At 49.1% G+C, this 23,770-nt stretch overlaps 3 protein-coding genes across 14 annotated transcripts in view; 1 reads left to right on the forward strand and 2 right to left on the reverse strand.

The window, feature by feature from the left end:
• Positions 1-709: 709 nt before the first annotated feature.
• On the forward strand, positions 710-5,791 carry tardbpa (TAR DNA binding protein a). Of its 3 annotated transcripts, none has more exons than XR_008896763.1 (7): positions 711-1,483; positions 1,628-1,791; positions 1,875-2,015; positions 2,100-2,270; positions 2,372-2,492; positions 3,319-3,468; positions 4,290-5,791. XR_008896763.1 is itself a non-coding variant. In XM_056600148.1 (5 exons), the coding sequence occupies exons 1-5, from the start codon at positions 1,243-1,245 to the stop codon at positions 2,840-2,842; spliced, it is 1,188 nt and encodes a 395-aa protein (XP_056456123.1). In that variant the 5' UTR covers positions 710-1,242; the 3' UTR covers positions 2,843-3,412. The 3 variants fall into 3 exon arrangements, 1 of the variants encoding a protein (XP_056456123.1); XR_008896764.1 differs by having other exon boundaries at positions 2,372-2,456; positions 4,290-5,787; XM_056600148.1 differs by lacking the exon at positions 4,290-5,791 and having other exon boundaries at positions 710-1,483; positions 2,372-3,412.
• On the reverse strand, positions 5,001-15,005 carry pgd (phosphogluconate dehydrogenase). Its single transcript, XM_056600139.1, has 13 exons — positions 14,896-15,005; positions 14,367-14,442; positions 13,963-14,142; positions 13,572-13,637; positions 13,030-13,148; positions 12,829-12,898; positions 12,605-12,739; positions 12,300-12,489; positions 10,613-10,743; positions 10,266-10,399; positions 9,422-9,521; positions 8,841-8,963; positions 5,001-6,537 (listed from the first exon to the last, which is right to left on the reverse strand). Exons 1-13 carry the CDS (start codon positions 14,901-14,903, stop codon positions 6,418-6,420), a joined length of 1,452 nt encoding a protein of 483 aa, XP_056456114.1. The 5' UTR covers positions 14,904-15,005; the 3' UTR covers positions 5,001-6,417.
• A 4,863-nt stretch (positions 15,006-19,868) lies between these two features.
• Positions 19,869-23,770, reverse strand: part of kif1b (kinesin family member 1B) — a 74,395-nt gene continuing 70,493 nt past the window's right edge. For 4 of the 10 annotated variants that reach the window (XM_056600107.1, XM_056600090.1, XM_056600073.1 and 1 more), the window contains 3 exons: positions 22,172-22,364; positions 21,274-21,392; positions 19,870-19,947 (listed from right to left, as the gene is read on the reverse strand). In XM_056600107.1, coding sequence (XP_056456082.1) covers positions 19,905-19,947; positions 21,274-21,392; positions 22,172-22,364 — 355 coding nt within the window. In that variant the 3' untranslated portion in view covers positions 19,870-19,904. Of the gene's footprint in view, positions 19,948-21,167; positions 21,393-22,171; positions 22,365-23,770 lie in introns of those variants that run through there. The other 6 variants (XM_056600055.1, XM_056600037.1, XM_056600063.1 and 3 more) reach the window with 4 other exon arrangements.

A 23,770-nucleotide genomic window follows, 5' to 3' on the forward strand; every position in this document is an offset into this window, starting at 1 on the left:
AACGCAGCAGATCTGCAGTACACCATATGGCCAAGGGTGGCTCCCATTCACACTTATTAAACAAGGCAGTTTTATTTTGGCGAAAATCATATATAATAATACACTACATTTTTAACTCTGTTACACATGGCCAATGCCATTTCGATTAGTATATGTATATTTATATATTTTGTTGCATATTGTTTTTTATTTTAATTGAATTTATATATAATAGCTGTTAACTGAAAACGTAATGATGAATGGCGATAAATTGAATAGTCCAGTCATAATTCATGCGTAGCGTATTTCTTATCGTCAAAGAATGAGACGAGCGCCTGATTCTACGGTTATCTTCTATAGTCGGCCTACGACTATCCAACAATGTACAATGATTGCAATTTGGCAAAAAAAATTGGTTAGGTCAAAACCCTTTTTCTTTTCTTTTTTCATGAACTATTTCATATCTCATCTATTTTGTCTTCTATTTATCAATGCGCAGTTACGCTTGGGAACATTTTCCAAACGGGTACTTTTTTCCTCTAATGATACCCAGTCAAAGAAATATAACAAACCGATTTATTGCCAAATTACATATAATTGTTTTAAATTAACTTTAGAATCAAGTGTAGATCTCTACAATTGATTTGGGTTGTAGTTAACGAGTAAAGTCTTTGTTTTGTATTCTTGGACACCCCTACAAATGGGACCGTCCGACTCGATGATGTCACCAACACTCGGCAGCCATTTTGTTAGCTGGTCGGAAGCTAAAAAGATTAGCTGGGACGTGACACACAAAGTGTTGCCATTGATTCTCATTTTTAAGTCAAGCAACAGGGCATTTGTCGAACGCTCTCTCTGCATTCGACGTACGACTCTACACCACCTCATTGCCGGTTCGAGTGAGCAACCCTCCGCGGTTTGAGAAAACGTAAACTGCGATACCTGGGTAACCCATTCATTTCTCTCGTTTGTTAGCCTAGCCTAGCTTAGCCTAACCGACCAGCCGCTCATAAAGAAGACCTCCGCTTCATGGCCGCCGGCGATCCAGTTCTTCAAAGCGGTGAGCACTAAAATAACAACCTCACAGTCGTCCCTTGGAGGCTTCCTCCCCTCACTCGTCCGTTTTGTGCGCTAGTTTAGCAGTTCGTTCGGTCGCGTTGAGACCCCGCGGTTAGTTCAGCCTCCGTAAGCCTCGTGGAATCACCCAGACGGCAGACGGTACGTTTTGAGTTCGACTGCTACGAGCCTAAACAGCCCGGAAACATGTCCGAGTTATACATCCGAGTGGCCGAGGACGAGAGCGAGGAGCCCATGGAAATCCCGTCGGAGGACGACGGCACCGTGCTGCTGTCCACGGTGGCGGCCCAGTTCCCTGGGGCCTGCGGCCTGCGCTACAGGAACCCCGAGTCACAGTGCATGCGGGGGGTCCGCCTGGTGGAGGGGGTCCTGCACGCCCCGGAGAGCGACTGGGGGAACCTGGTCTACGTCGTCAACTACCCCAAAGGTAGGCCTCACAACATTACTATTACTTCAACTCGTATGAGTGTAGTACTACTGCACTAGGCTCTCATGGGGTCATGCGGGGTGGTGTGGAACTGCGTGTAGATCAATGGTATTCTCTCACACTGCTTCTGCTCTCATTCATTAGACAACAAGAGGAAGATGGAAGAAATGGACGCCGCCTCCGCTGTTAAAATCAAGAGGGGCTCCCAGAAGACGTCGGATCTTATTGTGCTGGGGCTGCCGTGGAAGACGTCAGAGCAGGACCTGAAAGACTACTTTGCCACCTTCGGGGAGGTCATCATGGTGCAGGTAATGTGGTCTAGTAACCGTCTGCACTCTGTCCACAGCTCAAAGGCCGCTGGGTACTGAGGCTTTTTGTCTCCTGTCTTTAGGTCAAGAGGGACGCCAAGACCGGTAACTCCAAGGGCTTTGGGTTCGTCCGGTTCACAGAGTACGAGACTCAGACCAAAGTGGTTTCTCAGAGACACATGATCGACGGGAGATGGTGTGACTGCAAGCTTCCCAACTCTAAGGTAAGGCATTAACCTGGGGTTACTCCAACCTGGAGAACCACTGAACGGCCGCTGTTAAAGCACTGACCTGTCTGCTGCCCACAGGCCGGTCCTGATGAGCCCATGCGGAGCCGTAAGATCTTTGTGGGTCGCTGCACAGAAGACATGACCACTGACGAGCTCCGGCAGTTCTTCATGCAGTACGGCGAGGTCACCGACGTCTTCATCCCCAAACCCTTCAGAGCCTTCTCCTTCGTCACCTTCGCCGATGACCAGGTACGGGGGAGGGGCCTCTATTACCCTGCGTGTGTGCGTTAGTGTGCGTGCGTGTGTGTGTCTGATCACTGCTCTTTGTCGACGCCCGCCCTTGTCCCCAGGTGGCCCAGGCCCTGTGCGGAGAGGACCTGATCATCAAGGGCGTCAGCGTGCACATCTCCAACGCCGAGCCTAAACACAATAATAGTAGGCAAATGATGGAGCGTGGGCGGTTCGGGGCTGGTGGGTTTGGCCAGGGCTACGGCGCAGGGCGCGGCGGCATGGGGGGCAATAGCAGCGGGGTTAACTTCGGCGCCATGGGGCTTAACCCGGCCATGGTGGCGGCGGCGCAGGCAGCGCTGCAGAGCAGCTGGGGGATGATGGGCATGCTGGCTAACCAGCAGGGGCAGACCACGGCGGCGGGCACGGCCACCACGGCCCGAGACCCCACCTATAGCTCCACCAGCACTAGCTACAGTAGCCCCACCTCGGCCAGCCTGGGCTGGGCCGCGGGCACTAACTCCGCCTCCAGCAGCGGCTTCAGCTCCGGCTTCGGCGCCATGGAGTCGAAGTCCTCTAGTTGGGGAATGTAGGCTGTAGTCTGTCTGTGAGTTAGGCCAATCTGGTAAGTATGCATATGGTGGCAGAAAAAAACAAGCTAGTCCTCTTATATCCCTGCTATTTAAAAAAGAAAAGAAAAAAAAGATATATTGCCTTTTCATTTTGTTGAACGAAACATTTATACTCCAGTGATAATTCTTGTAGCCAGCTGTTGAATGGTTGACGTTTAGTTGGTGAGTGGAGACTGCTACACTACCTTTTTTGTTTTTCAGAGTTTTCTTTTAAGATGTGACTGCATGCAAGGTATATATTTATATATAAATGCATATATACTATACAAGGTATATATTTCTGAAACATGCACGAGAATTATGAGAGCCCCATCCCTCTCTTATCCACGTTGAAAGGCTACATGGGCTAGGTTTGCGTTTGTTGTGTGCGGTTGACTGTGTATCTACCCTTTTGTGTGATGTGATTGGACACCCCTTGATGACCGTCTCTTCTACAGCCGTGCAGCAACTCTTTTCCAATTTCCCGGGAGGAAGCGCCTCATGGGCGGCCATGTTTGACCGGTCTCAGTATCAATTCCCCTCCTCCCATGTGTAAATGCTTTGCCATCAAAGAACACGGCTTCACTCTGCATATACTGTGTTAGACGGTGGGTGTTTCGTCTTTTTCCTCCTCTCCCCTTCATTTTTAAATTGGATAGATGCATAGAAAAAGTGAAATTCTTGTGGCATTGGTGTTTTATTTGTTTTTGGAGATCGATGAGTATGGTATTGATGGTGGACGTGTGAGAGACTTGAGCGTGAACGAACGGGGGGGCAGAGCAAGGTGAACGCAAGAACGTGTGAAGAGGGACTGACTGGGGGTGTCTATACGATCCGGAGGCCGGCCAGGTGGGAGGAACCTGTGGCTTTGTGCGAGTGTTAGAGGGCAGGGGGCGTACGAGTGTGTTCCTAATGACATCACAAGGACTTCCATAACTTTGTCGCTCCTTACGACCTCTCTCCTACTTAATCTCTATCGGCCTTTAAAAAAAAATAAGTGAAATGTTAAATGCTTAGAGTATGTGTATCCTTGTAGCTTTTTGTTTTGTTTCCTTGCTGTTTGACGTGGATGCCGTGTATGGTGTGTGCTTAATTTCTCTCCCTTGTTACCACCCCTTTTGTGTGAACATGTTGCTGTTGAAGTTTGTGTGGGGGCAGAGAAGCATTGTGGGTGGGTGGGCTGGGGGGACTTGGACGAGTGTTGTGTTTGCTGTGGGTGCGCGCGCAGTGTGTTGTGTGTTGACGAGTCCCCATCTGAAAGATTGTGTTTTTGAAGTGGCGCTGAATGCATTTTCTATGTTTTGTGAATCAAAGGGAAGTCTCCAATAAAAAAAAACAAATAATTTGACTAGGTATATTGTCCTCTTGATAGTGTTTTTGATTATTCTAACATTAATTGAACTGCAAACACTTTAATTCGCATGTATAGGGACCTTGGAAACAGCCGGCCCAGGGTTATCGTCTGAATCCAGATTGGGAAGCAATTTTGGAAAGCTGAAGACTGGAGTGTGGTGCATTAATGGGTGGGCCAGCACAAGCAACAATGGAAATGCTGCAAGAATGCCTTAAACCTGAAAAGGGGACCCCTTCACCTCAATATCAAGAACCCATGGACCCCCCCCCCCCCCCCCCCCCCCTTCACCAAATTGAAATCGGCTCAAATTAATTACGGACCATTAATTGGCATGAATTCATTTGTACATCTAGATGAACGGCCCCATTGACTAGGACCAAAGCTGCATCAACAGTTGTAGATGCCCACTATTTGGCATTGTCCATGCTTATGTCTGCTGTCCCAACTGTTTTTAGATGGCTCCCTGCGTTGACCCGAATTCAGACTACTTGTCTGTTAATGCTGTGTCCTATACCGGCTACTAACTTTAATCTGATTTAAGTTAACTTTTTTTTTTGATACCAATTATTTCCATGTGGTTCAAATGTACAATTTCAATCGGGCAGTAAGCGATCTCTTGTTTCATGTTTTTGTTTTTTTTACTTGATTGTATAGCGGTTGTTAATGTACACCGGGCAGTTTGGCAGGGACTCTGAAAACTATTGATTGAACATGCCAGCAGGAATTCTTTGTGTGTATTGATTTTTCATTTTTTTTAGTCCTACAGAGTGTAAAATAAAAGTTTCCAATTTTTAACCTGTGGTTTTCTCAATGTAGATTACCGTGTAGTGTGCTAGCGGTGTGGCCGAGACGCATTATAGGCCTGTGTACGACTTGGGTCTTTGGACTACAATTTGTCTACAAGGTTGTAGTTCTCCCACCTTGCCGGGAGGTGGTGCTATAATACACCTTGAGCTCGAGCGCTTGAAGACGTGTATATTTGTAGAGCGTCACAACCAGCCCGCGTCGGGGGAAGTCAAGCATGTCTAGGCGTGCTAGTCACGTGGGTTTATTAGCATCGGGTTGTAATGGATTTGCTAGGACTTTTTTTTTTTAGGAAATGTTAAACTTTACTTTGATCAGTTGGGCTGCTTTACTCAATGGCCTTATCATCTGAGGAAATATTCTTATTAGTATTTAAACTATGGTTTAATTGAAAGCATGTATTCCTGCTGGTCAAGTTGATGTTTGGGTTTTATCTAGGATAATGGAATTGTTGCAAACTTCTATTCAAGATCATAATTTGGGAACTAAAACATTTAAATGTGACCTGTGGGCTCCAATGAAATGTATTAAAGAGTTGTGCTTGTTTAAGTAGCCTATTGCAAGGTGGAAGTTCGTCAGGACTTGGTCCACTGAAGTAGGCTATGACGCATGAATAAGTATAGCAATGCTTTGCTTTCATTAAATTATCTTTAAACGACCAGTAATAAATTTAATAATACAGAGCCATCTAGTGGACAATTACACCGTGACATGTGAGGCTAAATGCTTTCACCTGGGTGCCTTTGTTTAGAGCCTGCATGTGTACTAATTTGTATAGTCATCGCTGAGATTAAATGTACAACATAGTTAAACCATCTGTGTCTAGTAGTAAGCAAACAGGTTATTTTTATAGATTGTCTATCGTAAGTTTACACGAGGCTCACTGTATTTAGCCCCTAAGCTATAACTGGAGGTAAAACCCGTCTTCCATAATCCCGTTTACAGCACTTGCCAAGACAGATAGGACCAAACAAGCTTATTACAAAGGGATTTATTTCTTTATTTAGCCTGAAACAGTTCACTCCAATGGTTCACCCTAATCCAGTGTTAACATGGTAAACCCTGGGGTCTTACATGATTGGTGAACACCGCCTGGTAACCAGCTAGTCTTTGTTTAGCAAGGGGGGGGGGACATCGCTGGGGCCATCTGTGTTTTGGTTACCACACAAACAGAACATGCCCTTAACTCAAGCTTATGATTTCAGAAAACACGCATGACTCGGGATTTCACTTTGGTCATAAATAAAACCGCAACAATATTTAAGAAAACCTACAGTTTGATGACGGGGGGGTGGATGCGGTCCCGGAGAGCGGCCCGGTTTGGTTCGAGAGCCGGAATAAAATCAGTCAGCGTTGGGGCGGCAGCTCTGGACCCCCGTGGCGCGCTGGGAGGCGGCCCTCAGGCGTTGTAGGAGGAGGACGACACGTTCCCGCCGGTGCCGGTCCAGTTGGTGTGGACGTGCTGGCCGGGTTTGGACAGCAGCTCGTAGGTGTGCGCTCCGAAGTAGTCTCTCTGAGCCTGCGGAGCGGGAACACAAGACGGGATGGTCACATGGAGGGGAGGGAACCACGGCGGCGGCGCCGAAGGCCGGCCCACTGAGACAAGACGCTGCACAGAGAGGGAACCACGGCGCCCTGAGAGGGAACCACGGCGCCCTGAGAGGGAACCACGGCGCCCACTGAGACAACACGCTGCACTGAGGAGGAACCACGGCGCCCACTGAGACAACACGCTGCACTGAGGAGGAACCACGGCGCCCACTGAGACAACACGCTGCACTGAGGAGGAACCACGGCGCCCACTGAGACAACACGCTGCACTGAGGAGGAACCACGGCGCCCACTGAGACAACACGCTGCACTGAGGAGGAACCACGGCGCCCACTGAGACAACACGCTGCACTGAGGAGGAACCACGGCGCCCACTGAGACAACACGCTGCACTGAGGAGGAACCACGGCGCCCACTGAGACAACACGCTGCACTGAGGAGGAACCACGGCGCCCACTGAGACAACACGCTGCACTGAGGAGGAACCACGCTGCACTGAGGAGGAACCACGGCGCCCACTGAGACAACACGCTGCACAGAGAGGGAACCACGGCGCCCACTGAGACAACACGCTGCACTGAGGAGGAACCACGGTGCCCACTGAGACAACACGCTGCACTGAGGAGGAACCACGGCGCCCACTGAGGGGGAACCACGGCGCTCTGATGCCGCGTTCACACTACATGCGTCCGTCGACGGATGACCGAGGGCGTGTCGGACGTGTAGGGGACTATACGCGGTCTTTGTAGACGCATACTGCAGCCAATCAAATCTCTTCCCGCTACAAAGCCGATGTGTGGATATAAATACAAAAGATGACACAAAGAACAGGTGACTAAAAACATTCCTGTTGATTCCACATTTCTATAAAAAAATATAACAGACGGATTTTCCCTGCTTCTCGCTGCTTGTTAATGCAAAATGGATCCGTGGAGTGTATTTGCATAACCGCAATCTGATTGGCTGACGGATCCGTCGCTGCCTGAACAGTTGAACATTTCTCAACTTTTTGACGCAGGCCACGGAGCCGACAGAACGGACGGACCCACAATGCATTGCGAGAGCGTCCCATGCAAGGTCAATGAGATCCGTCGACGGACGGAGGTGGTGTGAATGTGCCCCAACGCGCTGGCTCACTGAATCAACAACCTGCTGCAGAGAGCGGAGGGACAGTGCACAGCGCTCTGATGTTTCTCACCTCAAGGTCGTACTCATAAATAGGTCAGCGACCTTTCGACCACTTAATGCGCAACTGACCAAAGATGAAGCAAATTGGAGATTGTTTCTTTTTTTATTTCTGCCATTGTCAATTGTTTTGTTCCGTATCAGGTACCACGCTATAATTAGGGCTTTGGTATTACGTCAGAGATGCTAGGTTTGAGGCAATAGATGGTTTTGTTTGAGTTAGGGTTTGTGTTCTCTAGGTCTGAGGTCAGAGGTTAGGGTTAAGGTCCAGCAAACCTTTACTATGTTCAGTGCCTTGTTTCAAACTCTCCATGGCAACTGGCTACCGCATCTTCCTAGCCCATGGACTCCACATCCCAAAGGACTGACCCAACGCAATAGCCCTACAACTCTATACACATTCACAGAGACCCCCTAAACCCAAGGCTCTATCCACACAGACCCCCTAAACCCAAGGCTCTATACACATTCACAGACATCCCTAAACCCAAGGCTCTATACACAGACCCCCTAAACCCAAGGCTCTATACACATTCACAGACATCCCTAAACCCAAGGCTCTATACACACAGACCCCCTAAACCCAAGGCTCTATACACAGACCCCCTAAACCCAAGGCTCTGTACAGACCTCCTAAACCCAAGGCTCTGTACACAGACCCCCTAAACCCAAGGCTCTATACAGACCCCCTAAACCCAAGGCTCTGTACACAGACCCCCCCCACGGCTCTATACACAGACCCCCTAAACCCAAGGCTCTATACACAGACCCCCTAAACCCAAGGCTCTGTACAGACCTCCTAAACCCAAGGCTCTGTACACAGACCCCCTAAACCCAAGGCTCTATACAGACCCCCTAAACCCAAGGCTCTGTACAGACCTCCTAAACCCAAGGCTCTATACAGACCCCCTAAACCCAAGGCTCTGTACACAGACCCCCCCCACGGCTCTATACAGAGACCCCCTAAACCCAAGGCTCTATACACAGACCCCCTAAACCCAAGGCTCTGTACAGAGACCCCCCCCCCCACGGCTCTGTTCAGAGACCCCCCCCCACGGCTCCCTGGGGGAGCGGGGGCAGCCCTACCTGGAGCAGGTTGGCGGGCAGCATGGCGTGCCTGTAGCCGTCGTAGAAGGACAGGGCGGTGGTGAAGCAGGGCATGGGGATACCCTGCTGGACCCCCACACTCACGGCCCTGCGCCAGGAGGCCTGGGGACACCACAGGGGAACAGGTCACGTCACACGCACCCCCCACTCACACGCACCCCCCACTCGCACGCACAGCCGCCGGTAAGAGTTCAGATCCAGGGTGTGAATTAAAATGATTGAAAATGGACAACCAGTGACTGACTTATGATTGCCCAAGATAGTGTTCTAAAAAAGACTTGACAATTGACTTTACAAGTTTGGTTTTCCACCAGACGCACACAAATAAATTGATTATATATTTTAGACAGACATAGCCTGTAAAGATTTAGCCCAGCTCTTAAAACAATTTGCAAAAAGCATCACTGTGAATGTAGTCTTCAAAAGGGGTTAGACAATATACTTGTGTAACAAAGTGGGCTGCTTCACAACATGCCTCAAAACTAAAATAAGGAAATAGACACAGTGTGCACACGGTGCTGGTGAAACCGGTTCTTGCCCCACAGCCCGCTTCCCCTCACCTGGCACTCGTGCACCGCGTCGCTGAAGAACTTATCCAGCAGCAGGTTCTGCAGCTCTGCGTCGCGGTCGAAGGCCTCCCCGATCTTACCCAGAAACACACTGAGGACACGCGGATTAACCAGGGGTTAGATCAGGGCTCTGCTCGGAGACAGTGGCTCAAAGCTGGAAGATTCACTTGAAAGTATTCCAAACTGATATGTTTAACATTGTAATAGGGTCTAGGCATACTGGTTTCACTGGTTTAATGCTCTGTTTTAAACCAGTGAAACCAGTGAAGCTCAGTTTTTCTGAGATCATTTCCACATCTCTGCCCACATCAACAAGGAAGTATTGGCCGCAATTTCGCAAACCGGATTGGACATGCATTTCCTTTGTGAGAGAGAATGCTCTTTTGAACAAGGAAATGCCAAGTCAATAGGCCCCATCTTTTCCACAAGGCATACAGGAGATGTTTGTTAAACTTGCACTTTCCGAGAATACTTCCCAAACGCTAGCAAAGCCAGGAAATATCACGCAGGATTTTAGAAGCTAAATCTGTACGTGCATTTCCTAGGGGGGAACTAAACACGTAAATACTCTTGTACCAGAAAACCCCAATAAGCAGGATCTCTCCCAGACCCAGTCGTGTGTGTGTGTGTGTGTGTGTGTGTGTGTGTGTGTGTGTGTGTGTGTGTGTGTGTGTGTGTGTGTGTGTGTGTGTGTGTGTGTGTGTGTGTGTGTGTGTGTGTGTGTGTGTGTGTGTGTGTGTGTGTGTGTGTGTGTGTGTGTGTGTGTGTGTGTGTGTGTGTGTGTGTGTGTGTGTGTGTGTGTGTGTGTGTGTGTGTGGAGACGAGGCTCCAGTACCTGCGGATGATGCATCCTCCTCTCCACATGAGTGCGATGGCTCCGTAGTTGAGAGACCACTCGAACTCCTTGGCCGCCTGCCGGAGGAGCATGAAGCCCTGGGCGTAGGAGATGATCTTTGAGGCGTACAGGGCCTGGAGGAGGAAGTACAACAGGTGAGGAAGAACAGAAGTCACTGACCTGCTACAGAGTTCAGTCAGTTCAGGGAGATACGATTTAAAACATTAAATATTCTTCTTAAGGAAGAGTGGATTCCTCCAAAGGGTATTGTGCTTCATCAAACCAAAAATGGAATTTGTATATAACGTTTAAAACTGAAAACTAAAAGGGGGGTCTCTCAGCGGTACCTTCCTGATGTCCTCCAGGAAGGCGGCCTTGTCCCCGCTGAACTTGGCCCCCGAGGGCCCGGCCAGGCTGCGGCTGGCCACCACCCTCTCGTCCTTCAGAGAGGACAGACACCTGGCGAAGACCGCCTCGCCTAGGGGGTGGGGGGGAGGAAGAGGAGGAGGAGGAAGAGGAGGGGGAGGAGGAGTAGGGGGAGGGGGAGGAGAGGAGAGGAGAGGAGGAGGAGGGGGGGGGAGGAAGAGGAGGAGGAGGAGGAAAAGGAGGAAAGGAGGAGGATGAGGAGGGGGGAGAGGAGGAGGAGGAGGAGGAGGAGGAGGAGGAGGAGGAGGAGGAGGAGGAGGAGGAGACAGATTGTCAGTTCCTCATATTATTCAATTCAATCGCGATTATGCTGATTTCATGGTTATAGAAAACACAACAAAAGCCCTGAAGCAGTCAACCCCATGACGACGTGGTACGACAGACTTTCAACAGAACACAGATTGAGGTCAAAATGTACCGTTTTGTCCGACCAAAAAACGAACCCAATTTTTACTCAACTAATGTGGCTAATTCCGTAAACAGGCTCCCGTTCTCCACGTTAACCAGCAGCCGTCTAGCCAAGACGCTACACTGAGAACCAGACGTTACCATGACAACACCCCCAGGGCCATCATGACTCAGCAGAATGACACATTTAAAGGGTTGGCCAGGGGATGAACCTGACAGGAGGTAATCAGGTGGTAAACAAAACAGCCGGTAAGCATGACTTGCCAACGCTGCCTCCACTACAACAGTTGGCTCAGCAGACGAAGAGGAAGGAGGAAGAGGGTTAACCGTTATCATTTGAACTACGGTCCGGTATGTAATCCCTGTTGAGTCCACAAATCCACCCTTTTCACACGCTCCCTTCAGCTGTGTCGCTCCGGTGACAATGCAGGCTTTGTACTGTTGCTCCTGGTTACCATCAAAATGGACGCCTGACCCTTTCTAGGTACCGACGGGCCGAGCTGTGGATCCTCTAGTGCAAAGGAACTGCTCAAAAACATATTAAAGTTATTTTTTATATTTGTAGTAAAAATATACAACTTGGACAACCACGGACAGGATGAAAGAGAGGGACTCATTTTACATCTTTCATTTTCTCTCAGCTGCTGTTGTCTTTACGCGGTTTGCTTAATATCTGGAAGCCCTCTGACCTCTAGCTTGTTTTATAAACCCGATCTTCCCCAGCGCGGTCACAGTAGAGATCAGAGCTGCAGTCTGTAGCTCTGATCCCTGAGACGTTGCTTATCCCTGTGGCGTCTGTTCGCTTAGCGCACGACAAACAGGCCTCTGGGAAAAGCCCTCCAGCTCACAAGAGGCAGGTTCTACCACTAACACTACCACCACCACCACCACCACCACCACCACCACCACCACCACCACCACTACTACTACTACTACTACTACTACTACTACTACTACTCCCACTCCTACTGCTCACGTTCTCAGTGGAGAACGTGAGCTAAACCCTGGCCCCGCCTCTCTCGACAGTTGCGATGACTACACTACTAGTTGAGTGTGTTTGTTCAGGCGGTGACTAAACCCTTACAGTGATGATGCAATGCTTTTCTGCCGCGTCATTATGACAACACCGCCCTGAAGACGGGAAGAGACAATAAGGAATCAGGTTACTTCCTCATGGCGGGCGGCGTCCAGGAAGCTCACCGATCAGGGTGACGGGCGTGCCGTACTCCAGCGCTGAGATGGCCGTCCACTTCCCCGTGCCCTTCTGCCCGGCGCTGTCCCTGATCTGGGGCAGCAGGTGGGTGCCCGTCGGGTCGCGGAACTTGAGGATGTTGGCGGTGATCTCGATGAGGAAGGAGTCCAGCTCGGTCTTGTTCCACTTGTTGAACTCCTACGAGTGTTCAAGAGAAAAGCCATGAGCCGGAGCGGGAGCGGGAACGGGGAACGCCGTGGTCGCTCCGGTGTTTGTTCCCATGGGGAGCGTTGGTGTTCGGGGGGGTGCTGACCTCGGCCATCTCGTCGTGCTCCATCCCCAGGACCTCCTTCATCAGGTGGTACGCCTCACAGATCAGCTGCATGTCTCCGTACTCGATGCCGTTGTGGACCATCTTCACAAAGTGTCCCGCCCCCTCGTCGCCCACCTGACAGAAGCACAGAGGTCCGTTAATAACAGAGAGATCAACCTTTAGTCCTCGATTAGTGAGCGGTGACATTAAAGGTATCCACTCACCCAATCACAGCAGGGCTCCCCTGTGCCCACCTTGGCGGCGATGCTCTGGAAGATGTCTTTGATGTGTGGCCTGGATGAGGAGGACAGCGCCACACATCAGCACAGCGAACCCCCCAAACGATCCCAACCTCCCCTGACTTTATTAAACACGTCATATCTAACAGAGACCCCGGGCTTTGGGGCCCCTGTGAGGGAGCTCACCAGGCCGCCACGTGTCCCCCGGGCATCAGAGAGGGCCCGTAGCGGGCCCCTTCCTCTCCTCCGCTGACCCCGCTGCCCACAAACAGCAGCTTCTTCTTCTCCAGGCTCCTGCAGCGGCGCTGTGGACAGAGGGGGGGGCTGTGAGTGACGCACGCCTTCACAGGAACCACCGCCCACCTCAGCCTGGACCCGTACCCGACTCTAACTCTATCTACCCAGGCTGGACCCGAACACTATCGCCAATGACGCTACGTCTCCGGTTCTATGCATATTCTTTGCTATACAGTTAGATATTATTGTGAAACGGTGGTTTCTTATCCCCAACAAAAAGTACAGTTAAAATCTATGCAAAAATATCTCTACTTTAAATCTCTCTATCTCAGCCATCAACCAAAATGCCTAACATATCTTTCACGTCACATATAACAACGCCAGACCGAACCAAAGGAGTTAAGCAAGGTCTATGTATTTATAGGTCAGCTGTAACAATGCAGTCTCTCCTGACCAACCCTGATGTTGTAATAAGCAGTGACAGGACTTACCGTTGTGTCTCTGTACTCAGAGTTCCCTCCATCGATGATGATGTCTCCGGCCTCCAGAAGAGGAACCTAAACAAGACAAAACCACAACAAACAGACTCCAATGAGCCGAAGACACAGAAACAGGTCGGAGAACGATGTAAAATAAGATGTTCTTTAGTAATCGCAGACAAAAGTGAGTGCAGAATTACAGGACAGTAATAGTAGAAATCTATTATTTGTTTTTGTTTGAATAAAACCCCAAAGAACTATTAAAACACCAAAGTGTAACGTGTATTCAATAATAATGCATACAAAGTCAACCTTCCTACAAAGTCCCCCACTAGAAGGAGGAGGGGCATTGCTCCGCCAGCAGCGTCCGAGTGGCCGAACGTCCCGCGTGGGAACAACTCACCAGCTTGTCGATGAAGTCGTCCACCGCCTGGCCGGCCTTGACCAGCAGGACGATCCTCCGCGGCTTCTTCAGCTTGGAGACCATGTCCTCAAGGGACTCCGCGCCGATCACCTTGGTCCCCTTCGCCTCGTTGTTCAGGAAGTCGTGAACCTTAGACACCGTCCGGTTAAAGGCGCACACCTGAGGGAGAGAGAGGGCGAGAGAGAGACAGAGAGAGAGAGAGACAGAGACAGAGAGAGAGGGCGAGAGAGAGAGAGGGAGAGAGAGAGAGAGGGCGAGAGAGAGAGAGAGCGAGAGAGACAGAGACAGATTAAAAACAGGAATTCGACTGAATGGAGGAATCTGACAGATTCACCCAAAGCTGGATGCTGTAGGACCTATAGTAAGTGTACGTTAGAACCTACCACGAAGCCATGGTCGTTCATGTTCAGAACGATATTCTGGCCCATGACGGCCAGGCCGATCAACGCGATGTCTGCTCTGTGAATGGGAAGGATAATCATGTTATTATGGATTGTCTGATCCGAGAGTCAACATTCATCATCTAATTGACTCGCCAATAACCGGAAAAAGCCCTGAAAGACAACCTTTTTAAATACTTTTAAATGACTTTTCCCACCACGAGTCGGTGTTTTGGATGAAAGTAGCAGATTCAATATGGCATAAGTAAGTATGTAATGTGGCAAACACAAGACACGTGTGTCATCTTGTATAAGAGACAAGAACATTAAAGGAAACAGTTTAAAACTATCTAGTTTCATGACAAATGTCTCCAGTATCTTATCCCAGAAATCCTCAGATATCTCTCGCAGGGCAGTACAACGCTGTCCGGATTATAAACAAAAAAAACATTGTTCTACTTCATAGACTAAAGACGGCTCGATTGGATGCAATTTGAGTTGATTCAAACAGAAAGAGGTGTATATAACTCACTGTGCCATAGTGTCGGACAGGGTTGTTTCTGGAAGTCTTCGGATCGAACAAGTCGCACGTCGCTGTCTGCTCCTGAATGCCTACCGCTACTTCCTCGTCCGGGACCTGACAGCCCGGGAGGCCGGACCGCCCCCCACCCGGCCCGGCTCAGCGGCCACCAATAGCGTGGTCCGTAACGACCTGGAGCAACGCCGTTCCCGGTTTATTATTGGCTCCAAAAACTGAGCTGAGATATCAGCGCTGCTATTGGCTGGAAGCAACTACACGCCCACGCGGAAGAAGGTCATGGGGTCGGCCGTCGCAGGGTTCCTGTTTCCGGTAGTAGTTTATTAATTTAAATGGATGTTTTTTTAAAGAATATGTAAAAACCAAAAGCGTATTCTCTCACATCGTTATGGCGATTGCTTTTTTTGTTAATAGGAAACTGTATGATGATCCACGCACTGTATGGACAAAATAGTAGCAGTACATTTGGCCGGTTTATTAAAAAACAGGTTAATTGTTGACATTGTCTACAATCAACCTGGGGTCAAAACAAACAAACAGGCCAAAACTATACATTAATCACTGCCAGTAAATAATAAACGTATATCCGAAAGTATACACTTAACTGTTTATTATATTCTATTTTGGTCACTTTTAATTTAAATGCAGTTATTGAAAAGTGCTTTCAACTATAAATGCAGCCTGCTTACAGTGCACTTGTAACACTTTTAACTTAAGTTTAGACATACTTAATTGTATTTTATTAACATGTTTGTCTTTCTCTGCCTTTGCATGTTTGTAGTAAAGGGTGGTAAGAATAGTTATTCACCCATGCTAAGACCTTTTAGGCCACCAATTTTCTTTGTGAATGAATAATGTATCGTAAATAAATGATTATTCTTCATTTATTCAAAGTCACTCAGGCCTTTGGAATTAAAATAGCCCTAAATCTTCACATACCCTTCACCATACCTAGAGGTTGGCATGGTTATTTTCAGTAAGCCTAATAGCTGTTAGTTAGCCTAATGATATCTCAATACAAATCAAACCAGCTAATAGGCTAACTGAAATAAAACCATGCCAAACGAGGGGCTATTTTAATTCCAAAAGCCTAGGTGACTTTATCAGGATGCACAGTATCCTGGATCCATGAAAGAAATGTCCTTTAAAAAAAAAATCTTTCTGCCTCTTTGGGAATGTGACATTGGGGTACTTATACATATGCAGCCTGTATTTTAATGAGGAACATTTATTTACGATACACTACATACCAAATATTGTGTTGTGGAACGATATAGGTCAAGAAATTGTATCAGGTTTGGGAACCGCCTCTCATTGAGGAGGGATAGTCTCTATGGTGTTGATAAGGAAGTGTCATCAACGACCCCCCGGTTTAAAGTGAACAAACAAGGACCACACGTTGTGCTAATGCACGGTTTTACTTTATTGTTACCTCATTCACTAAACAGGTCAATGGTGCAACATGACACAGAATCAGGTTATCTGCATGACACATCTATGCTATACAGCGAATGGATTATAATTATTACAAATACAGGAAACATATTTACATTTGAATTCAAGCCCCATACAACACATATATTTACAAAATAAGTATGAAAATGAAATAATCAGACAAAAATATACAGTGTTAATGTCTTGGTTTGTCCACTCTGGGTGGTCTCGCCCACCAGGACCTGATCGATGGATGTTTATTGTTGAAAAGGGGAGAATGCAAAATATAACGGCTATGTCTTTCTTTATTTGAAGGCATCGTGGGAAAATGGCTGAAGTGAGGAGGAGGAGGAGGAGCAGGAGGAGGAGGAGGATGTGTAGAATAGCATAATGTCGTTCTGGGTGAAGTAGCAATCGCTACCATGTGTTGTACTCCCTGATATTAGAAGATAAATCATAGTAAGTCAAAAAGCATTCCATACTGGATTTGTTACGATAAAAGCGGCAAGACTAACTGTTTAATGAGTTAAAAACAAATCGCATAAAAAAGAAAAATTCAAACCATTTTCTACTTAAAAAAAAAAATGACGCTCAAACTGATGTAACCCACATCGAGATAATTCAGTGCTTCTTTTCTCAGCAATGAAACACACACACACACACACACACACACACACACACACACACACACACACACACACACACACACACACACACACACACACACACACACACACACACACACACACACACACACACACACACACACTACATTCATCTCTCTCAGGTCAGACCGAAGAGGCCACCATCACCGTTTGGTTTCTTCTGAGTAGAACAACTGAATCGCACACGACCTTCATTGATCCGTTAACCCATACCGTATTTCTTAATTTATTAATATGTGCAAAGAGCTGCAAACTAATATGTACATTGCAACAAAAAATAAATACCACAATCCAAAAATAAACACCACCTCAACTGGTTAGTAGCTGAATTGAAAACGTTTGCTCTGACAGATATTCATAATGGAATGTAGAAAACTCCACCCCTTTACTTGATCAGTGCATAGAAGTCGGCCCATAATCTATCGATAACATTTCTAATATTGTATATGATCGTTCCATAAACCCCCCCCCAGCCGGTAGGGAGGCCTTGAGGTTGGCTGACTGGCAGGCTGGTTGACCTGCGTGCCTACTCCTCCCAGCCTGCTCCTCATCTCTCTGGAGAACCAATCCGCTGACGTCGAGCTGCGTGCGACTCCATCAAGCAGCCATTCTATTGTACAACTCTCCGAGCTCGCTGGGAGTGCCCTGGGTCAGAACAGAGTGTCTCTGCCTCTCTTCCCATGGCCTAAACTGAACTTTTCCCTTTAAAAGCAGGGCACCACTTCTGGTTGGCTGGCCAGTGGCGCCTCATGCCCATACTGTTACCGTTCACGCTGCAGTACATAGGAAGAGACAGGGACATGGGTCACTAAGGACCAAAGATGATGTGCACCAATGATCGTAGACGTACAGAGCAAATGTTTTCATAGACAATCAGGGAGAATGAAGAGCGTTCGAGTCCCTTTGATACAACTTCTTTCTTAAAGCCTGAAGCATCGTTCAGAAAAGACCGACCAAGAACGCTAGCTTAGTCAGTGTGTGTTCTCTAGTCAGCGTTACTTCATAAAGGTTTTGTTCTGAAGAAGCGCTGCATAGTATTGATCCTGAACAGAATATGTCCAATCGGTTGATCGTACACATTGATTACTGTGTGTGTTAATGTGCAAATCAAGATCAAACAGTGATATACCTTCAGAAACAAATGCCCCCTCAAGTTTCCCCATCAAATTATTCTGCGGAGTACCCCTATTCATACAAAATGAATAAAGATGTTTAATAATAACGAAAGCAAAAAACAATCCATTAGAAAAACTATATCAACCAGATAAGATTCAGCCAGGTTAGAATATCGAGCCTCAACAATGCAAAAAAGTTAAACGTTCTGTAAATCCTTCGATGCACAAATCCACAACCTAGCAAGCAACTCGTAATCGAACCGACACAGTGCCCTGAAACCGTATGAGCCCACGATACAGCCCATAACCTCACAGCGTTCACGTTGTCATGACGATGTGGCTGGACCTTCATCCAGGCCCCCCCCCCGTTCCCTTGGTTCTCGCTATCGTCGCTTCACTCGTTCTGTCTGTCACATCAATGATCAGAAAATAACAAAAATACACACCAAAAAAAAAAAAAAAACGGGATGCAAAAGATCAGATTTTCCGAGCTTTGCACGTTTAAGTGTTGTGCTAGGAAATGTGCAAACGGCCGATCCTGCTCTTAGAGGTATGTGGCGGAGGAGGTTTATGTATAAACGCTGTTGCTTAACTCCTGGCCTCGTTACAAAGAAAACACCTCTTTTGGTGACTTGACATTCTGCTGCTCTTGTCTGCTCTGAGCCGGGCAGCAGACGCCATACCGGGGACTTATAGAATCTGCTGTCGCTTGACAGCTATCGAATGTTGAATCTTTTTTACAGTAGTGATGTCGAGGACCCTCTGTTGCCCTTGCTTATCCCTTTGCTTAGCGTGTATTTAGATTGAAACAAATGAAAAACACACACAAGCCTAAGCATGATCGCTTTGAAAATAACTGAAGTCACGGCACTACTGTGGACTGGTGTATGTACAGGACTACAGGTGTCAGTTAAAAAAAGACAACACAGCCTTGAGGCCGTGTTGGCCGTTAAAGGATCCTTAACTGATTCTCTTTTTCTGTTTGCTTATCGCTTATCTAAAGGCGGAGAAGACTCGGGGAGGGTGGAGCTAACTTCTACTTAAGAAAATGTTGGCGTCTTAATGCGCGGTCCCACGGCTGGCGTGAGAAGCCTCAATGAATCCCTAGCAGCATTAGTTCTTTAGCCAGCTTTGCCTCCCATAGGAGGGCGTAAAAACCGCATCTGCCCTTGGAGCATGAAGTATCGGGTTTTTTTCCTTCATAATTCGGTTATAATTCTATGTTACATTAAGGTTCTTTTGTTGTTGTTGCGAATAAGCAAAAAATCTGGTCTTCTCCTGAGGACCGCTGCAGGGGACAAGGCGGGCACGAAATAAGAATCAAAAAAATAAAACTCTTTTTGATAGACAGGTAACACTGATAGAGATAGACGATCTTTACAGACGGTTATTCGACTGGGAAATAAAAGTGGCCAGAGGGGGGGGGCTGTTGCTGGAGAAATCGTGCACACACAAGTGGACTATTACAACATGCTACTAGTAGTCAAAGGAGGGGGCGGGGCTTAGGGATGACAGCGGAGAAGCCCGAAAATAGACCACAACTTTGTCAATGAAACACAAAAAAAACCCAGGGAGGGAGGGGGGGAGGGAGAGGGAACAGAGAGGAAGAGGAGCGGGAGAGGAAGGACCGGTCGCCCAGGTACTTGATAAGAGGAGACTGAAGCCACGGGGTCTACATACGAGAGGAAACCGTCAAGAATCACAATGGTTAATAAGTGTTAACACTTGGTTCAGGGGGGGGGGGGTGGCTGGGGGGGGGGGCCTTGAGCCCCCACGCCGACGCCGCTCCTCACTTCTTCACCAGCGGGCCACGCCTCCTCGCCAGCTTGGACCTATGGGAGCGCAGCGTTTGGTTATGTTCAAGTAGCCGCAGACTCTAAAAATGTGTATAATGTTCATACTTTAGTGGAGACTCTTTAGAGACTTTATAGAGGATAGATGAAGCCTAGCGCGTGTAGCTTACTGGTCCTGCTAGCAGTGCTAAAGCCTAGCTCGTACCTTGTTGTTCCTGCTAGCGGTGCTAAAGCCTAGCTGATACCTTATGTTCCCGGCTAGCGAAGCTAAAGCCTAGCTGGTACCTTATCATCCCCGCTAGCGGTGCTAAAGCCTAGCTGGTACCTTATCGTCCCCACTAGCGGTGCTAAAGCCTAGCTGGTATCTTATCGTCCCCGCTAGCAGTGCTAAAGCCTAGCTGGTATCTTATCGTCCCCGCTAGCAGTGCTAAAGCCTAGCTTGTACCTTATCGTCCAAGCTAGCAGAGCTAAAGCCTAGCTGGTACCTTATCGTCCCCGCTAGCAGTGCTAAAGCCTAGCTTGTACCTTATCGTCCCGGCTAGTGGTGCTAAAGCCTAGCTCATACCTTATCGTCCAAGCTAGCAGTGCTAAAGCCTAGCTGGTACCTTATCGTCCCGGCTAGCGGTGCTAAAGCCTAGCTTGTACCTTATCGTCCCGGCTAGCGGTGCTAAAGCCTAGCTTGTACATTATCGTCCCCGCTAGCAGTGCTAAAGCCTAGCTGGTACCTTATCCGCCCGGCTAGCGGTGCTAAAGCCTAGCTGGTACCTTATCGTCCCGGCTAGCGGTGCTAAAGCCTAGCTGGTACCGTATCGTCCCGGCTAGTGGTGCTAAAGCCTAGCTGGTACCTTATCGTCCCCGCTAGCGGTGCTAAAGCCTAGCTTGTACCTTATCGTCCCGGCTAGCGGTGCTAAAGCCTAGCTGGTACCTTATCGTCCCGGCTAGCGGTGCTAAAGCCTAGCTGGTACCTTATCGTCCCCGCTAGCGGTGCTAAAGCCTAGCTTGTACCTTATCGTCCCGGCTAGCGGTGCTAAAGCCTAGCTTGTACCTTATCGTCCCCACTAGTGGTGCTAAAGCCTAGCTGGTACCTTATCGTCCCGGCTAGCGGTGCTAAAGCCTAGCTTGTACCTTATCGTCCCGGCCAGCGGTGCTAAAGCCTAGCTCGTACCTTATCGTCCCGGCTAGCGGTGCTAAAGCCTGGCTGGTACCTTATCGTCCCGGCCAGCGGTGCTAAAGCCTAGCTTGTACCTTATCGTCCCGGCTAGCGGTGCTAAAGCCTAGCTGGTACCTTATCGTCCCGGCTAGCAGTGCTAAAGCCTAGCTGGTACCTTATCGTCCCGGCTAGCGGTGCTAAAGCCTAGCTGGTACCTTATCGTCCCGGCCAGCAGGGGGTTGAAGGCGTACAGCCAGTCGTTCATGTCCTTGTCGTTGCTGGCCTGCAGGAGGATGCCTCTGTGCTTGGTGCAGACAGCGAACGTGTTGGGGGTCTGGGGAGCCCAACACACACACACTGTCACTGTCTGAGGCTCCACAGGGGGTATGAGCCCAAAACACACACACTGTCACTGTCTGAGGCTCCACAGGGGGGATGAGCCCAACACACACACACTGTCGCTGTCTGAGGCTCCACAGGGGGGATGAGCCCAACACACACACACTGTCACTGTCTGAGGCTCCACAGGGGGGATGAGCCCAGCTGGGTGGCTATCAAGATTATATGTAGAGTTATAATTCATAAATGGATGCACAAAAGTGGAGAGGGAGAGAGAGAGACACACAGAGAAGACAGAGAGACAGAGACAGAGAGAGACAGAGACAGAGACAGAGAGAGAGAGACAGAGAGACAGAGAGAGAGAGAGAGAGAGAGAGAGAGAGAGAGAGAGAGAGAGAGAGAGAGAGACAGAGACACAGAGAGAGATAGAGACAGAGACAGAGACAGAGAGAGAGACAGAGAGAGACAGAGTGGGAGAGACAAAGACAGATAGACAGAGACAGAGAGAGAGAGAGAGAGAGAGAGAGACAGAGAGAGAGAGAGAGAGAGAGAGAGAGAGAGAGAGAGAGAGAGAGAGAGAGACAGAGACAGAGAGAGAGAGAGAGAGAGAGAGACAGAGAGAGAGAGACAGAGACAGAGACAGAGACAGAGACAGAGACAGAGAGAGAGAGAGAGAGACAGAGAGAGAGAGAGACAGAGAGAGAGACAGAGACAGAGACAGAGACAGAGACAGAGACAGAGACAGAGACAGAGAGAGAGAGAGCGGGCCCCTACCTTGAGCATGGCCTGCTGGTCCTCGCTGTACTCCACCTGGGCGGTGGACAGGTTGAGGACCCCCCGCTCCACGGGGTCCTTGTCGCTGTTGTAGATGAAGACGTAGGGCCGGCGCACCACCACGAAGTGCTTCACCCACGAGTTGGAGCGCGGCTCCATGAAGCTCAGCGTGCCCTTCTTGGACACCACCGACCTGACGGATGAGACGGGTGGAGGTCGGTCAGGGCTGCTGTTGACTCGGTCAGCAGGTGTTTGTGGTGCAGTCCGCACCGCGTCCCACCCCTTTAAGGCCCTCCCTGACCCTTTAAGGCCCTCCCTGACCCTTTAAGGCTCCCCCTAACCCTTTAAGGCTCTCCCTGACCCTTTAAGGCTCCCCCTAACCCTTTAAGGCTCCCCCTAACCCTTTAAGGCTCTCCCTGACCCTTTAAGGCTCTCCCTAACCCTTTAAGGCTCCCCCTAACCCTTTAAGGCTCTCCCTGACCCTTTAAGGCCCTCCCTGACCCTTTAAGGCTCCCCCTAACCCTTTAAGGCTCCCCCTGACCCTTTAAGGCTCTCCCTAACCCTTTAAGGCTCCCCCTAACCCTTTAAGGCTCCCCCTGACCCTTTAAGGCTCCCCCTGACCCTTTAAGGCTCTCCCTGACCCTTTAAGGCTCCCCCTGACCCTTTAAGGCTCTCCCTAACCCTTTAAGGCTCCCCCTAACCCTTTAAGGCCCTCCCTGACCCTTTAAGGCTCCCCCTGACCCTTTAAGGCTCCCCCTAACCCTTTAAGGCTCCCCCTGACCCTTTAAGGCTCCCCCTAACCCTTTAAGGCTCCCCCTGACCCTTTAAGGCTCTCCCTAACCCTTTAAGGCTCCCCCTGACCCTTTAAGGCTCCCCCTGACCCTTTAAGGCTCCCCCTGACCCTTTAAGGCTCTCCCTAACCCTTTAAGGCTCCCCCTGACCCTTTAAGGCTCCCCCTGACCCTTTAAGGCTCCCCCTGACCCTTTAAGGCTCCCCCTAACCCTTTAAGGCTCCCCCTGACCCTTTAAGGCTCCCCCTGACCCTTTAAGGCTCTCCCTGACCCTTTAAGGCTCTTCCTAACCCTTTAATGCTCCCCCTAACCCTTTAAGGCTCTCCCTAACCCTTTAAGGCTCTCCCTAACCCTTTAAGGCTCCCCCTGACCCTTTAAGGCTCTCCCTGACCCTTTAAGGCTCTCCCTAACCCTTTAAGGCTCCCCCTGACCCTTTAAGGCTCCCCCTGACCCTTTAAGGCTCTCCCTAACCCTTTAAGGCTCTCCCTAACCCTTTAAGGCTCCCCCTGACCCTTTAAGGCTCCCCCTGACCCTTTAAGGCTCTCCCTAACCCTTTAAGGCTCCCCCTAACCCTTTAAGGCCCTCCCTGACCCTTTAAGGCTCCCCCTAACCCTTTAAGGCTCTCCCTGACCCTTTAAGGCTCTCCCTAACCCTTTAAGGCTCTCCCTAACCCTTTAAGGCTCCCCCTAACCCTTTAAGGCTCCCCCTAACCCTTTAAGGCTCCCCCTGACCCTTTAAGGCTCCCCCTAACCCTTTAAGGCTCCCCCTAACCCTTTAAGGCTCTCCCTAACCCTTTAAGGCTCCCCCTG

The sequence above is a fragment of the Gadus chalcogrammus genome, chromosome 1 (assembly GCF_026213295.1).
Source record: "Gadus chalcogrammus isolate NIFS_2021 chromosome 1, NIFS_Gcha_1.0, whole genome shotgun sequence".
NCBI classification, from domain to species: Eukaryota; Metazoa; Chordata; class Actinopteri; order Gadiformes; family Gadidae; genus Gadus; species Gadus chalcogrammus.

What these genes read in the sequence shown, in the direction of transcription:
- pgd (XM_056600139.1), bottom strand. An exon ending in GGGAGCCCTGCTGTGATTGG is followed by an intron (nt 12,740 to 12,828) that starts GTGAGTGGATAC and finishes TGCTTCTGTCAG; the next exon opens with GTGGGCGACGAGGGGGCGGG. An exon ending in TGCCCGCCAACCTGCTCCAG is followed by an intron (nt 6,538 to 8,840) that starts GTAGGGCTGCCC and finishes CCCGCTCCGCAG; the next exon opens with GCTCAGAGAGACTACTTCGG.
- tardbpa (XM_056600148.1), top strand. Translation starts at nt 1,243, where the DNA reads ATGTCCGAGTTATACATCCGAGTGGCCGAGGACGAGAGCGAGGAGCCC. An exon ending in GCAAGCTTCCCAACTCTAAG is followed by an intron (nt 2,016 to 2,099) that starts GTAAGGCATTAA and finishes TGCTGCCCACAG; the next exon opens with GCCGGTCCTGATGAGCCCAT. An exon ending in TCACCTTCGCCGATGACCAG is followed by an intron (nt 2,271 to 2,371) that starts GTACGGGGGAGG and finishes CCTTGTCCCCAG; the next exon opens with GTGGCCCAGGCCCTGTGCGG.